Genomic DNA, 15922 nt, shown 5'->3' with positions numbered 1-15922 from the left:
AAGACCCATGATGTAAAGGAACAACACTTCTGCTAATTTAACAACTTAACAATTGTAATATAGTTGGGTCATCTGTGGCACTTCCGTGACCGTGGAGAGCGAAGGTCCGTTTCTCAATGGATTTGTCATCTAGGAGGGTTATTAAACAAATTTAGCCGGGGTGTATTTTTAAAAGGGGCGGGGCCATTTTTTGAGAGACCAAAATCCAAAATGGCGACCGTGAAAATGAACGTTTTAATGGTTTGACCTACAAAGATGCACAATACATGGTTTCAGAAGTTATTTTGGTCAAGGAATACATATTTGGTGTTTATATAATGATTTGACCTATTGTTGACCTTCAAATGCAAGATGGCTGCCAATTATGAGCTCCAAAAGGTTTTTCTTTCAAAATCGTCACAGAGCCTTCTTATTAGGCTCTAATGAAAGCTCTGCTCATGATGAGTTGAATAATATACAGTATAAGTACACAGAAGTCATCTCTGAGGTCAATACAGTCAATGTTTGTGTGTAAACAACAGTTACTGAGTTGCAGTTTCCCATTAGATAGTGTAGGCTACTGAGAATATGGTGTCCAGTTCATCCCATCACATTTTCATAATGAACCAAAAATAAATTAGCACTATAGCCCAACATAACATAGTATTCTGTATGCAAAGCTAGAAAGGCTAGTTGCTTGAGGTGAATCTAAATGTCAACTCATTTGTCATACGAATACGTAGTGACAATAACGTCAGTGTGCTCGCTAAGTATATACTGTTAGGCACATACGTGAAATGTGTCCTCTGCACTTTAACAACTAACAGCCTCGAATCACTCTAAGATTGCCACATTGTTGACTTGACCTGGAATCGTACCCAGGACATCCAGGACCTCTGGTTCACCAGGCAGGCCCACTAACCAGTCTGCTATGGCACTCTGATTAACATCATGTCAGAAAATGAAAGGAAACAAAAGTCTGACTATACTGAGTCAGAGTCAAGCTTTATAAAATGTAAGTTGTGTAAAAAAAAGTCTGACTATACTAAGTTGTTATTTGTTTGTTTAAGTCAGGCTATGCTCTACTCAGAGTCATAAGTTTACAAAATGTACTAAAGTACAGTGAACGTCTGTGCGGTTTGTCTCCATCACTGAAAATCACGTACATGTAAACAGATATAAAACTGCTGTCCTGTGCAGTTGGGGTGAAAAAACACAACCATTTCACTCCTAATAATACCTATTTCATTTGACATCCTGACTTGCTGCTGTGGCTGAGCCTTGAACCTGTTACCTGCGGCTCACTAGTCAGTGACTCTATCCATTCACCTACAGCTGTTTCCTTGGAGTCTGTGGTTCTAAAACTTTGGTAGGACTTTACAATAATGACCCGTTATAAAGCATTTATAAACGTTTATAAGTAGTTCGTAGACTATTAACAAATCATTAACAACCTGTTTGTTGACATTCGTAAATGATTACTAAAACCTTTATAACTACAGTTACAAATCATTTGTAAAGTATTAGTAAGTAGTGAACTATTCATGAATAAGCCATTTATATACATCTGTAAAAGATTATTAAATCATTTGTAACGACCCATTCTAAAGCATTTATAAACGTTTATAAGCAGTTTGTAGACTATTAACAAATCATTAACAACCTGTTTATTGACATTCGTAAATGATTACTAAAACCTTTATAACTACGGTTACAAATCATCTATAAAGGTATAATAGTAACTATTCATGAATGAGCCATGTATAATACATCTGTAAATGATTATTAAATCATTTGTAACTGATGTTACATAATATATACAAGCTATTGGTAGCTTGTTCATGTTTAACATATGCTTTGTTAAACATTCCTAAAGTATCTATAAATCCTTAGTACATGTTATTATGTGCCCTATAGTAAAGTGAAGACAGTTCATCATTTACAACTGTCTGTTAATGTGTTTGTTCATGTTTAACATGCTTTGTAAAACATTCCTAAAATATCTATAAATCCTTTGTACATGTTATTATGTGCCCTACAGTAAAGTGAAGACAGTTCATCATTTATGACTGTCTGTTAATGTGGACTTTCTCCTTACCTGTTGCAAACTACCTGGCTTTCATGAATGCAGACACCAAACAATTACTAAATTACTACTTAATTATCATTCATGTTAAGCAAATGATGCGTAAGACATTCGTAAAGAGTATGTAAACCATTTGTGGTGTTAGGGACCAAAAAAGTCACTACAAAGTACTACCAATCAACTCTAAATTGCCTGAAACGTACTCCTAACAGGTTTTTGGGGGGACGATTTTGGCCTCCACACTTAGTGATTATTTCTGATTTAACTTTCGTTTCGGTGGTGACCAACTTTCGTTTCGGTAGTTTGATTACAAAATGTAAGTTGTGTAAAAAATAATCTGACTATACTAAGTTGTTATTTGTTTGTTTAAGTCAGGCTATACTCTACTCAGAGTCATAAGTTTACAAAATGTACTAAAGTACAGTGAACGTCTGTGCGGTTTGTCTTCATCATTGAAAATAACATACATGTAAACTGATGTCATGTGCAGTTGGGGTGAAGAAACACAACCATTTCACTCCTAATAATACCTATTTGATTTGACATCCTGACTTGCTGCTGTAGCTGAGGCTTGAACCTGTTACCTGCGGCTCTCTAGTCAGTGACTCTATCCATTCACCTACAGCTGTTTCCTTGGAATCTGTGGTTCTGAAACGTTTTGTTGTCAACCCCCCAAATTGACATGTATTTGGGCAGTGGACCCCAATGTGAAAAGATGTAGTGTCAGGGCCCCCCATGAAAAAGATTTATATTTATGCTGTAACACATTTTTTTTTAAAGTTATTTGTCTTGTTTGTTGTTCAAGTCAAAGCACCAGGAAGGCTATATTTGTCAGCCATCTGTTAGCTCAATGGGTTGAGACGCAGTATTCATGATCCAGAGGCCATGAGTTCAAATCCCATTGATGTCTTTCCTATGATTCTTTCCTTTGCAGACTGGCTTCCAGAAGATCAAGTGAAAAGTACCAGGAAGGCTGTATTTGTCAGCCATCTGTTAGCTCAATGGGTTGAGACGCAGTATTCATGATCCAGAGGCCATGAGTTCAAATCCCATTCATGTCTTTCCTATGATTCTTTCCTTTGCAGACTGGCTTCCAGAAGATCAACTGAAAAGTACCAGGAAGGCTGTACTTGTCAGCCATCTGTTAGCTCAATGGGTTGAGACGCAGTATACATGATCCAGAGGCCATGAGTTCAAATCCCATTCATCTCTTTCCTATGATTCTTTCCTTTGCAGACTGGCTTCCAGAAGATCAACTGAAAACTACTAGGAAGGCTGTACTTGTCAGCCATCTGTTAGCTCAATGGGTTGAGACGCAGTATTCATGATCCAGAGGCCATGAGTTCAAATCCCATTGATGTCTTTCCTATGATTCTTTCCTTTGCAGACTGGCTTCCAGAAGATCAACTGAAAATTACCAGGAAGGCTGTACTTGTCAGCCATCTGTTAGCTCAATGGGTTGAGACGCAGTATACATGATCCAGAGGCCATGAGTTCAAATCCCACTGGTGTCTTTACTGTGATGCTTTCCTTTGCAGACTAACTTCTAGAAAAACAAGTTAAAACCACCAGGAAACCTGTAACTCTCAGCCTACAGCATAGCTCAACTGGTAGAGCGTCTGTCCAATAACATGACTTGACTTGACTTGACTTGACTTGAGTGGGTTAGATTCCCACTCGAGTCAAGTGTCCCCGGTATCTTGGGGCAACGGATAAATTGACTGATATCCTTAGTGATCCTTCCCTTTGCAGACTAACTTCTAGAAAACAAGTTAAAACCACCAGGAAACCTGTAACTCTCAGCCAACAGCATAGCTCGACTGGTAGAGCGTCTGTCCAATAACATGACTTGACTTGTCTTGAGTGGGTTCGTTGCCCCAAGTTACCTGGGACACTTGACTCGAGTGGGAATCGAACCCACTCAAGACAAGTCAAGTCATGTTATTGGACAGACGCTCTACCAGTCGAGCTATGCTGTTGGCTGAGAGTTACAGGTTTCCTGGTGGTTTGAACTTGTTTTCTAGAAATTAGTCTGCAAAGGGAAGCATCACTAAGGATATCACTCAATTTATCCGTTGCCCCAAGATACCGGGGACACTTGACTCGAGTGGGAATCGAACCCACTCAAGTCAAGTCAAGTCATTGGACAGACGCTCTACCAGTTGAGCTATGCTGTAGGCTGAGAGTTACAGGTTTCTTGGTGGTTTTAACTTGTTTTTCTAGAAGTTAGTCTGCAAAGGGAAGCATCACTAAGGATATCAGTCAATTTATCCGTTGCCCCAAGATACCGGGGACACTTGACTCGAGTGGGAATCGAACCCACTCAAGTCAAGTCAAGTTATGTTATTGGACGGACGCTCTACCAGTTGAGCTAAGCTGTTGGCTGAGAGTTACAGGTTTCCTGGTAGTGTTCAGTTGATCTTCTGGAAGCCAGTCTGCAAAGGAAAGAATCATAGGAAAGACATCAATGGGATTTGAACTCATGGCCTCTGGATCATGAATACTGCATCTCAACCCATTGAGCTAACAGATGGTTGACAAATACAGCCTTCCTGGTAGTTTTCAGTTGATCTTCTGGAAGCCAGTCTGCAAAGGAAATAATCATAGGAAAGACATCAATGGGATTTGAACTCATGGCCTCTGGATCATGAATACTGCGTCTCAACCCATTGAGCTAACAGATGGCTGACAAGTACAGCCTTCCTGGTAGTTTTCAGTTGATCTTCTGGAAGCCAGTCTGCAAAGGAAAGAATCATAGGAAAGACATCAATGGGATTTGAACTCATGGCCTCTGGATCATGTATACTAAGTCTCAACCCATTGAGCTAACAGATGGTTGACAAGTACAGCCTTCCTGGTAGTTTTCAGTTGATCTTCTGGAAGCCAGTCTGCAAAGGAAAGAATCATAGGAAAGACATCAATGGGATTTGAACTCATGGCCTCTGGATCATGAATACTGCATCTCAACCCATTGAGCTAACAGATGGTTGACAAGTACAGCCTTCCTGGTAGTTTTCAGTTGATCTTCTGGAAGCCAGTCTGCAAAGGAAATAATCATAGGAAAGACATCAATGGGATTTGAACTCATGGCCTCTGGATCATGAATACTGCGTCTCAACCCATTGAGCTAACAGATGGCTGACAAGTACAGCCTTCCTGGTAGTTTTCAGTTGATCTTCTGGAAGCCAGTCTGCAAAGGAAAGAATCATAGGAAAGACATCAATGGGATTTGAACTCATGGCCTCTGGATCATGAATACTGCGTCTCAACCCATTGAGCTAACAGATGGCTGACAAGTACAGCCTTCCTGGTAGTTTTCAGTTGATCTTCTGGAAGCCAGTCTGCAAAGGAAAGAATCATAGGAAAGACATCAATGGGATTTGAACTCATGGCCTCTGGATCATGTATACTGCGTCTCAACCCATTGAGCTAACAGATTGCTGACAAGTACAGCCTTCCTGGTATTTTTCAGTTGATATTCTGGAAGCCAGTCTGCAAAGGAAAGAATCATAGGAAAGACATCAATGGGATTTGAACTCATGGCCTCTGGATCATGTATACTGCGTCTCAACCCATTGAGCTAACAGTTGGATGACAAATATAGCCTTCCTGGTAGTTTTCAGTTGATCTTCTGGAAGCCAGTCTGCAAAGGAAAGAATCATAGGAAAGACATCAATGGGATTTGAACTCATGGCCTTTGGATCATGAATACTGTGTCTCAACCCATTGAGCTAACAGATGGCTGACAAGTACAGCCTTCCTGGTGGTTTGACTTGAACAACAAACAACACAAATAACTTTAAAAAAATGTGTTACAGCATAAATATGAATCTTTTTCATGGGGGGCCCTGACACTACATCTTTTCACATTGGGGTCCACTGCCCAAATACATTTCAATTTGGGGGTTTGACAACAAAAAGTTTCAGAACCACAGATTCCAAGGAAACAGCTGTAGGTGAATGGATAGAGTCACTGACTAGTGAGCCGCAGGTAACAGGTTCAAGCCTCAGCTAATGCAGCAAGTCAGGATGTCAAATCAATTAGGTAATATTAGGAGTGAAATGGTTGTGTTTCTTCACCCCAACTGCACATGACAGCAGCTTTATATCAGTTTACATGTACGTTATTTTCAGTGATGAAGACAAACCGCACAGACGTTCACTGTACTTTAGTACATTTTGTAAACTTATGACTCTGAGTAGAGTATAGCCTGACTTAAACAAACAAATAACAACTTAGTATAGTCAGACTTTTTTTTACACAACTTACATTTTATAAAGCTTGACTCTGACTCAGTATAGTCAGACTTTTGTTTCCTTTCATTTTCTGACATGATGTTAATCAGAGTGCCATAGCAGACTGGTTAGTGGGCCTGCCTGGTGAACCAGAGGTCCTGGATGTCCTGGGTACGATTCCAGGTCAAGTCAACAATGTGGCAATCTTAGAGTGATTCGAGGCTGTTAGTTGTTAAAGTGCAGAGGACACATTTCACGTATGTGCCTAACAGTATATACTTAGCGAGCACACTGATGTTATCGTCACTACGTATTCGTATGACAAATGAGTTGACATTTAGATTCACCTCAAGCAACTAGCCTTTCTAGCTTTGCATACAGAATACTATGTTATGTTGGGCTATAGTGCTAATTTATTTTTGGTTCATTATGAAAATGTGATGGGATGAACTGGACACCATATTCTCAGTAGCCTACACTATTTAATGGGAAACTGCAACTCAGTAACTGTTGTTTACACACAAACATTGACTGTATTGACCTCAGAGATGACTTCTGTGTACTTATACTGTATATTATTCAACTCATCATGAGCAGAGCTTTCATTAGAGCCTAATAAGAAGGCTCTGTGACGATTTTGAAAGAAAAACCTTTTGGAGCTCATAATTGGCAGCCATCTTGCATTTGAAGGTCAACAATAGGTCAAATCATTATATAAACACCAAATATGTATTCCTTGACCAAAATAAGCTCTGAAACCATGTATCGTGCATCTTTGTAGGTCAAACCATTAAAAAGTTCATTTTCACGGTCGCCATTTTGGATTTTGGTCTCTCAAAAAATGTCCCCGCCCCTTTTAAAAATACACCCCGGCTAAATTTGTTTAATAACCCTCCTAGATGACAAATCCATTGAGAAACGGACCTTCGCTCTCCACGGTCACGGAAGTGCCACAGATGACCCAACTAATATTCCATCAGTTTCACTGATAAACAATATAAAATATGAAAAGGTTTGAGTGTGTTGATGATGGTGGTTGAGTTTGTACAATGGGCACCGTATTGTTTTTATTTTTTATTATAAAATAAAAGAACCCTTCAAGAATCCAGCCAGTAAGAATTGTAGTTGGTAGTTTTGACCCTGCTTTCTAGATGTCATTACAATACATGTTGGAAGAACTTTGTCAAAGTTAATACAGGATAAACACATTTAAATTCATGATACGTGTTTAAATTCATGATACACATGTTTAAATTCATTATACACGTGTTTAAATTCATGATACACGTGTTTAAATTCATGATACACGTGTTTAAATGCATGATACACATGTTTAAATGCATGATACACATGTTTAAATGCATGATACACATGTTTAAATGCATGATACACGTTTATATTGATGACACACGTTTAAATTCATGACAGGTTTAAATGCATGATACACGTGTTTATATTCATGACACACGTTTAAATTCATGATACATGTTTATATTCATGACACACGTTTAAATGCATGATACATGTTTATATTCATGACACGTTTAAATTCATGATACATGTTTATATTCATGACACACGTTTAAATTCATGATACATGTTTAAATTCATATAAAATAAAATCTCATGTATAAAAAACAAAGGAACAGACAGAGGTCTTGAATGGCAGTAGAAATAGAGAATAGAATGTATTGATCATGACAGTACAGTAGAAATAGAAATAGAATGTATTGATCATGTATTGGCAGTACAGTAGAAATAAGATGGCAGTTATGTTGCTCCGAGGCAGCTGATACAGTCGGGAACTTTGGCTTTACACTTAAAGGTAGGGTACGTGATTATTTTTTTATTGATTTTTTTGATTGGCTGACATTCTGATTCACGATATAGAGCTTTAACCTATTTAGAACCTGAGGCCGATTTAAAAAAACACCTTCTAAATCCTAACCTAAGTTTTCAGAAAAAGTCCTGTTGCTATATTCATAGCGACATGTTGCTATATTCATAGCAACATGTAGCTATATTCATAGCGACATGTTGCTATATTCATAGCGACATGTTGCTATATTCATAGCGACATGTTGCTATATTCATAGCAACATGTAGCTATATTCATAGCGACATGTTGCTATATTCATAGCGACATGTTGCTATATTCATAGCGACATGTAGCTATATTCATAGCGACATGTTGCTATATTCATAGCGACATGTTGCTATATTCATAGCGACATGTAGCTATATTCATAGCGACATGTTGCTATATTCATAGCGACATGTTGCTATATTCATAGCGACATGTAGCTATATTCATAGCGACATGTTGCTATATTCATAGCGACATGTAGCTATATTCATAGCGACATGTTGCTATATTCATAGCGACATGTTGCTATATTCATAGCGACATGTAGCTATATTCATAGCAACATGTTGCTATATTCATAGCGACATGTTGCTATATTCATAGCGACATGTTGCTATATTCATTGCTATATTAATAGCAACATCTAAAATAACACACAGATGTTTTCCTGGTTTTAAAGGTATAACAACGTACAGGCTTTACCCGTTCTCAATGGGCTAACAACACTTTTTGTTTTATCCAAAACATATCACGTACCCTACCTTTAAAACCACTCCAGTTATTTAAACCAAAAGCACTACAGGTGCTCATAGGAGCGTTGGTGTTGCCGAGACATTCATACATTTTGCCAAAAAAGAAAAGAAAAAGAAGACATTCTGGTATGAAATGTAATGTCCTCATGTTATGTTTTATGGGCAGAGAGGCAGAAATTAAAGAGCTTTAGCACAGTTTTGAATTACTTATAATGTGACGTAAAAAATGACATTCTGGTGTATAAAATGTAATCTCATCTTTATATATGGTTGTTGTTGGGCTGAAACCTCATTATGTCCAAACCTCACCTTACTTTGCAGGATTCGATTTGAAAATATCAAAAATCTCTCTAAAGATCTACAAGCTCAAAACGTTTTGAGCTTGTAGATCGGCATATTTTTGCTACTTTTGTGTGACACTGTAGTATGACGAATTAGGGCATATCATTTATGAAAAAAAAGAAGGAAAAAAAACGTAAGTTAAAATATGGAGATACAAGGTTTCTGCCCGACAACAACAATAATTATGGACAGGCACAAATGAAGAGCTTCAGCACAGTTTTGAATTACTTTTGAATAGTTTGATTACAAAAACCTGACAGAACACTTTTTTTTAAAACATGGTTAAAGACAATAATAATAAAAGAATAAAGATAATGTCCACACTCTGGACACATAAAGTAACAGCTTGCTCACGTTTAGTAGTAGGAAAAAAACCATCAACAACAACAGTTCAACAAAATGATTGTTCAAAAATGTGCGAAAACGACAGCGAAACATTCCTGGAGTTGTACAACGCTGTGCTCTGCGTTAGACGTAGGGCTGGGACTTTAACTGATTAATTTAGATTAATTAATTACAGAAAATGTACGCGATTAAAAAAACGTAATCGCATTTTAATCGCGCTTAGTTTATGCACCACAGCACTCACTGGATGAGTTTCAGGTGTACCGATCATACCAGTGCACCAACCAACAGCCAACACACCCCAGTGCACACAATGGGACAAGAAGCCGGTCAGACTGCTTTGCTTGGCCCAGTGGATGGGAAATTTAGATTTAAAAAACTCTCTGATGGAATCGTGGATAAAAACACGGTTGTGTGCAGAACTATTTTTTGTTGCTTAAACTTATGTATTCACTCATTGATTCACTCATATACCAAAATCTGCTTTAACTGAAAAGAAATTGCTTCTCAGGTCAAATATTGATATGCGATTAAACATGCGATTAATTTAGATTAATTAATTACAAAGCCTCTAATTAATTAGATTATTTTTTTTAATCGAGTCCCAGCCCTAGTTAGAAGGAGTTCTTCTTAACGCTATGTGACTCTTCGGGGGCAAAGTGCCCGAAAAGTCCCATAGCGTTAAGGAGAACTCCTTCCTTCTAACGCTATGGACTAGAGCTATAATACAACGCTGTTCTGAGCACCAATGGCAACATAATAGAAAGTAAAAGCACCGAATAAAACACATTACAAATAAACCAAAGAAACAAGAGGGATAAATGTACCCGTAAAAGCATTGAACCCTTGAGCAAAAAAAAAAAAAAAACCCTCTGGTGTCAGTGAGGACTCAGAGTTGGTCTCATTGTACTGCAGGGCAGGTTGGATGTGAACCTATAGATCTACGGTTGGATGTGAACCTATAGTTCTACGGTTGGATGTGAACCTATAGATCTACGGTTGGATGTGAACCTATAGTTCTACGGTTGGATGTGAACCTATAGTTCTACGGTTGGGATCCTTTAGGATTTTAAACGATTCCGGTTCCTTAAACGATTCCCTCTTAACGCCCCCCCGCCCCCCATTCCTTAACGTTTCCCTTTAAAACATTCCTATATCTTTTTAAAAAATATATTTTTTTGATGAACACAAATTCAATCATACATATATTATTGCATACGTATTATTGTAGTGGTCCCCCCCGTCCCCGTCCCCAGAGGGTCCCTGGGACCACCTCACTTTGAGAACCACCAATCTCATGCATCTCCCAGTTTGGGGGGTCTGTAGGAACTGAGGGTCTACATCTCTACATCACCAACTAGGGATGGGACGATCATGGTTTTTATGGTTTATGGTGATAAGAGAGATTTTTAATGTATGGTGACATTGTCCTACACTAGGACACTGGTTCTAAAACGTGTTAGTGTCAGGGACCACCAAATGTTTGTACATTTGGCCACAAGCAAGTTTAAAACTTAAAAAAAAAATCCAAAAACATAGCAGATGTACAAGCGCTATGTTTGAATAGCCAACGTATAAAACATGGATAAAGGGGGTTATTATAGGTATTAACACATTTAGCTGGGGACCCCCCCTCGGTTCACAAAAAAATAGTAGATCTACAAGCTCGCAACACGTTGTCAGCTTGTAGATCTGCTATTTTTGGCAAACATTCCCCCCCCCCCCAGAATAGGGATGCTGAGGGTTTGACAAAAGTGACATTTTATGTTTTAAGCATAATTTTGATTATCGCAATAATATCATTTAACGCAATTATTTTTGCCACTATAATGGTGAGGTGTGATTTCCATATGGTCCCTAGTCGACATCTAACATCACAAAGCTCTCACTCTAGTGTATAGAATGTAATGTACGTTTAGCATCAAGGAGAACAAGACCATACTTCATGTTGTCGTAGAAAACAGCTGCGATCGATCGGTAGTGGTCATCATGTTTAAAGCTGCAAATGTGCAAATATCTTTCCATTAGTCACGAAGGCTGAACATACAGTAAAACCAAGGCTTTAATCGAGACGCAAAACTAGCGGCCAAAGAATAAAGTGCACGCGTTGGTCGGTCCTCCATTTTGGATCTTTTTTTAAAAACTTCCTTTTCGTCAAACTCGGGCAAAACTCTTAACGATGTTGTGCAAAAACAAACGGCCAATCAGAAGAGACGACCCCGCCCACTTCCATTATCCTCTGCTAAAAGTCCTCTTTCTACTGCGCTAACCAGTGTTGCCATGTCTGCTTATTATAAGCAACAATAGCAAAAGTAGCAGATCTACAAAGCTCAAAACACGTCGCGATACTTTACACTAACAATACACTAACGATATACTGGTCCAATGCCCCCCCCCCCCCCCCTCCCCTCTAACAGGTCGGTCATGTCAGTTACCTGAAAAATGCTAAAAATGTTTTTAAAAAGAATAATGGTGTTAAATTGCACTTTGAATAATAACACAATAAAATGACAAAGTTTTGCACAAAAGATAAAAGAGAGAAATGTCAGATATATATATACGTACACTCGTACAGGGATTTAGTCGACGACAAAAATGCACTGTCGGCGTTTAGAAGACAAAATAAAGGCCTCCGCAAATCAATCACCATAGTTAGGGTTAGGGTTAGACGTGAGTTGACATGATGCTACGTGGATATGCTCTTCTTCTGGTCGTTAATAAACAATAAAACAGGAAGTGGTTGGTGAAGGTGGCAGTGAGCGGTCTGCTGGGGCCACAGCTGTACACTGTGGTCTGGACTCCTCTTAAAGGGATAGTTCACCCAAAGCATTTATTTGTTTCTATTGAGACTTGAATTCATGGATACTTTCAAATTTTTGTTGCCTTCCTAAACCAATAATGTGATGATGTCTTTGTGTCTCCTACCGGAACCGCTGCCGGTCATCAAATTATTGTCTTAGGAATGAGACAAAAACTAAAAAATATCCAGTCTCCATGTCTCCATGGAGTGACTAATCCATTGAACTATCCCTTTAAACCCTCTAGATTTAGATGTTTGTATAACTGATTACATCGATAGTCTGATTAACCACTTAAGCCCTATTTCATAATATATTTGTTTTACTGTTGCAGCCGTATTGAAACACAGTCCATTAATGCTACTTGACTTAGAAAATGGAAAAAAAGAGGGGTAACAATCTGTTTCCCCCCAAATTGGATATACCATATTGTTTTATGATGGATTAAACGTATTAGTTGGATTAACTGTTTCACCACTATGACAGCCTGATATGAGACACACTGATCTGTCCACGTGATTCACTCATAGACAGTAAAAAGACATGGACACAGGGAGCTCCATTGGTTTCTGCAGAGCCGTTATGAAGCCACCTTTTCGGCGAATTCAAAATTCACCATCTTGGAAAGTGAAACGCCTGCCTAGTGCCTGCCTCTCCTTTGTCTCCCCTCCGTCCTCCATGTGAATGAAGTCCAGATGAAAGAATCTTTTAAAAAGTAAACCAACCAACCAACCACGTTGTTCCCTCAGAAAGATAAGTTGTCCAGCCGGAACCTCGGGGGGTTTTAAGACGCTCTCATTAATAGGGTGGGGGGGCCACGTAGGGTGGGGTGTCACATATGACGATGGGAAAGAGCACCACCAGGTCAGGAGACGCTTTCACACCAAGACTCACCTACAGGGAGACAGAGAACTAACATTAGACATCTTGTCAAACAGCACCACCTAGAGGAGAGAGAGAGAGAAAACACACATTTGACATTTAAACAAATCTAGGACAGTGGTTCTCAAAGTGAGGGTCCAGGGACCCTCAGGGTTCCTTGAGGGGGTTCCTAATGCACAGTTACAGGTCTGTAACTCTGAGAGTGTACACATGGAACCAAATGGACCCGTAATCTTTACTCAATATGTATTTATTGTAGACCCACTGAAACACTTGATCCATGGGCTGCCTTTAGGGAAACTCACACAGATACAGTATGTCATTGTTCATCACACTGTCTGCAGTGTGTGCCACAGCTGGGGGAAGAAGCTACTCAGTCACTACTCCCTTTGACACAGAGCCAGCAGCCCATCCCTAAGGAGATTTGGAATTGTCCCCAAGAGCAGATCACATGGTGTGTGTGTCCGTTTGCCGTCCTTCTATTTCCAGAACCGGACAGTGTATCAATGCACAACTGGTGGTGAGTCGGAGATGTTCAAACATGATGTCCTGTCTAGCAGACCAGCCATTTACTCCATGTATGAGTTATGGGGGTCCTTTAAAGCATTGGTTCTCAAAGTGGGGTACGGGGACCCCCAGGGGTACTTGAGGGGGTTCCAGGGGGTCCACAGCTAAATGATGTATAGGAACCAAATGGCCCTTATGGGTCTTATGGGCCTTATGGGCCTTATGGGACCCTTATGGGTCTGTAACTCTGAGAGTGTACAAATGGAACCAAATGGACCCTAACGGGTCCATTTGGTTCCATTTGTACACTCTCAGAGTTAAATTAACATTGATTTTACAATATAAATTGGGGTCCCAGGGATAGAAATGCCATTAAATGAGGGTCCGTAGCCCTAATGCATGTCAAACTGGGGGTCCTTGAAATTAAAATGGTTGAGAATCACTGCTAGAGCCGTAAAGATCTTCTCTTATGGGGGTCCTTGGCATATCTTTTCAAATGGGGGGTCCGCGGGCTAGTAAGTGTCAATTTGGGGGTCCTTGACATGAAAAAGTTTGAGAACCACTGGTGTAGGACATAGTGTAGGACATAGTGTAGGAGACCCTTACCGTGATGGTGTAGGAGACCCTTACCGTGATGGTGTAGGAGACCCTTACCGTGATGGTGTAGGACACAGTGTAGGAGACCCTTACCGTGATGGTGTAGGACACAGTGTAGGACACAGTGTAGGACACAGTGTAGGACATAGTGTAGGAGACCCTTACCGTGATGGTGTAGGACACAGTGTAGGAGACCCTTATCGTGATGGTGTAGGACATAGTGTAGGACACAGTGTAGGAGACCCTTACCGTGATGGTGTAGGACACAGTGTAGGACACAGTGTAGGACACAGTGTAGGACATAGTGTAGGAGACCCTTACCGTGATGGTGTAGGACACAGTGTAGGAGACCCTTATCGTGATGGTGTAGGACATAGTGTAGGACACAGTGTAGGAGACCCTTACCGTGATGGTGTAGGACATAGTGTAGGAGACCCTTACCGTGATGGTGTAGGACACAGTGTAGGAGACCCTTACCGTGATGGTGTAGGACATAGTGTAGGAGACCCTTACCGTGATGGTGTAGGACACAGTGTAGGAGACCCTTACCGTGATGGTGTAGGACACAGTGTAGGAGACCCTTACCGTGATGGTGTAGGACACAGTGTAGGAGACCCTTACCGTGATGGTGTAGGACACAGAGTAGGAGACCCTTACCGTGATGGTGTAGGACATAGTGTAGGACATAGTGTAGGACATAGTGTAGGACACAGTGTAGGAGGCCCTTACCGTGATGGTGTAGGACATAGTGTAGGACATAGTGTAGGACACAGTGTAGGACATAGTGTAGGAGACCCTTACCGTGATGGTGTAGGACACGTCCAGGATGCTACAGTTAGAGATGGTGTAGGAGACCCTTACCGTGATGGTGTAGGACACGTCCAGGATGCTGCAGTTAGAGATGGTGTAGGCCACGTTGGGCGGGATGCTCAGCAGGATGTCGGTGCAGACGTCCTGGGTGTGAGGCTTCAGGGCGGGGCCCTGGGCCACGGCCAGAGGCTTGGACAGGATCAGCTTGCTGCTCTTGTTGTGGGTGTAGAAGGCCTGTTTCTGGGACAGGCACACCTTGGGCGTGGCCGTCCGCGACGAGGCGTTGCCGAACTCGCAGATCATCTTCACCGTCTCACCTGTTTGTTTACCCACCGGCCAGAGAGAGAGAGACCAGAGAGAGAGAGAGACCAGAGAGAGAGAGACGAGACGAGACAAAACCAACCAGAGTGACTGACTGCTCTGACCAGTGATGATGTCATCCACTAGAACTATGACGAAACATGTTTGTCGACTTCCTTCTTTCACTGATGAAAACTATTAAAAATCACACCTGTGTGAAGGTAGCGGCGCCTTTGATATATTTTGTCATAGATATGTGTTTCTACTAGAGAAACAATATTAAATCTCTGTAAATTTATTTCAAGGCTTCCAGTGGCACTAAATAGTGCCATTGGAAGCGAATCACCAAATGCATTCCAAGGTAAGTGGCAAAAACTGAGACAGAGACGGACCTGACCAATCAGAACGTTGACGGACCTGA

At 40.4% G+C, this 15922-nt stretch overlaps 1 protein-coding gene across 2 annotated transcripts in view; it reads right to left on the bottom strand.

Annotated features, from left to right (window-relative positions):
- Positions 1-10900: 10900 nt before the first annotated feature.
- The window catches only part of LOC311043863 (arrestin domain-containing protein 3-like), a 14756-nt gene continuing 9734 nt past the window's right edge, over positions 10901-15922 (bottom strand). For both annotated transcript variants that reach the window (XM_084055250.1, XM_084055251.1), the window contains exons 6-7: positions 15253-15518; positions 10901-13299 (exon numbers count right to left, since the gene is read on the bottom strand). In XM_084055250.1, the coding sequence (XP_083911376.1) occupies positions 13204-13299; positions 15253-15518 (362 nt within the window). In that variant the 3' untranslated portion in view covers positions 10901-13203. The remainder of the gene's footprint in view (positions 13300-15252; positions 15519-15922) is intronic.

Source organism: Gymnoscopelus microlampas, assembly GCF_963454915.1.
Source record: "Gymnoscopelus microlampas genome assembly, chromosome: 4".
In the NCBI taxonomy this organism is placed as follows: domain Eukaryota; kingdom Metazoa; phylum Chordata; class Actinopteri; order Myctophiformes; family Myctophidae; genus Gymnoscopelus; species Gymnoscopelus microlampas.
Note: the sequence above shows the minus strand (reverse complement) of the source record. Positions and strands in the feature narration are given on the sequence as shown.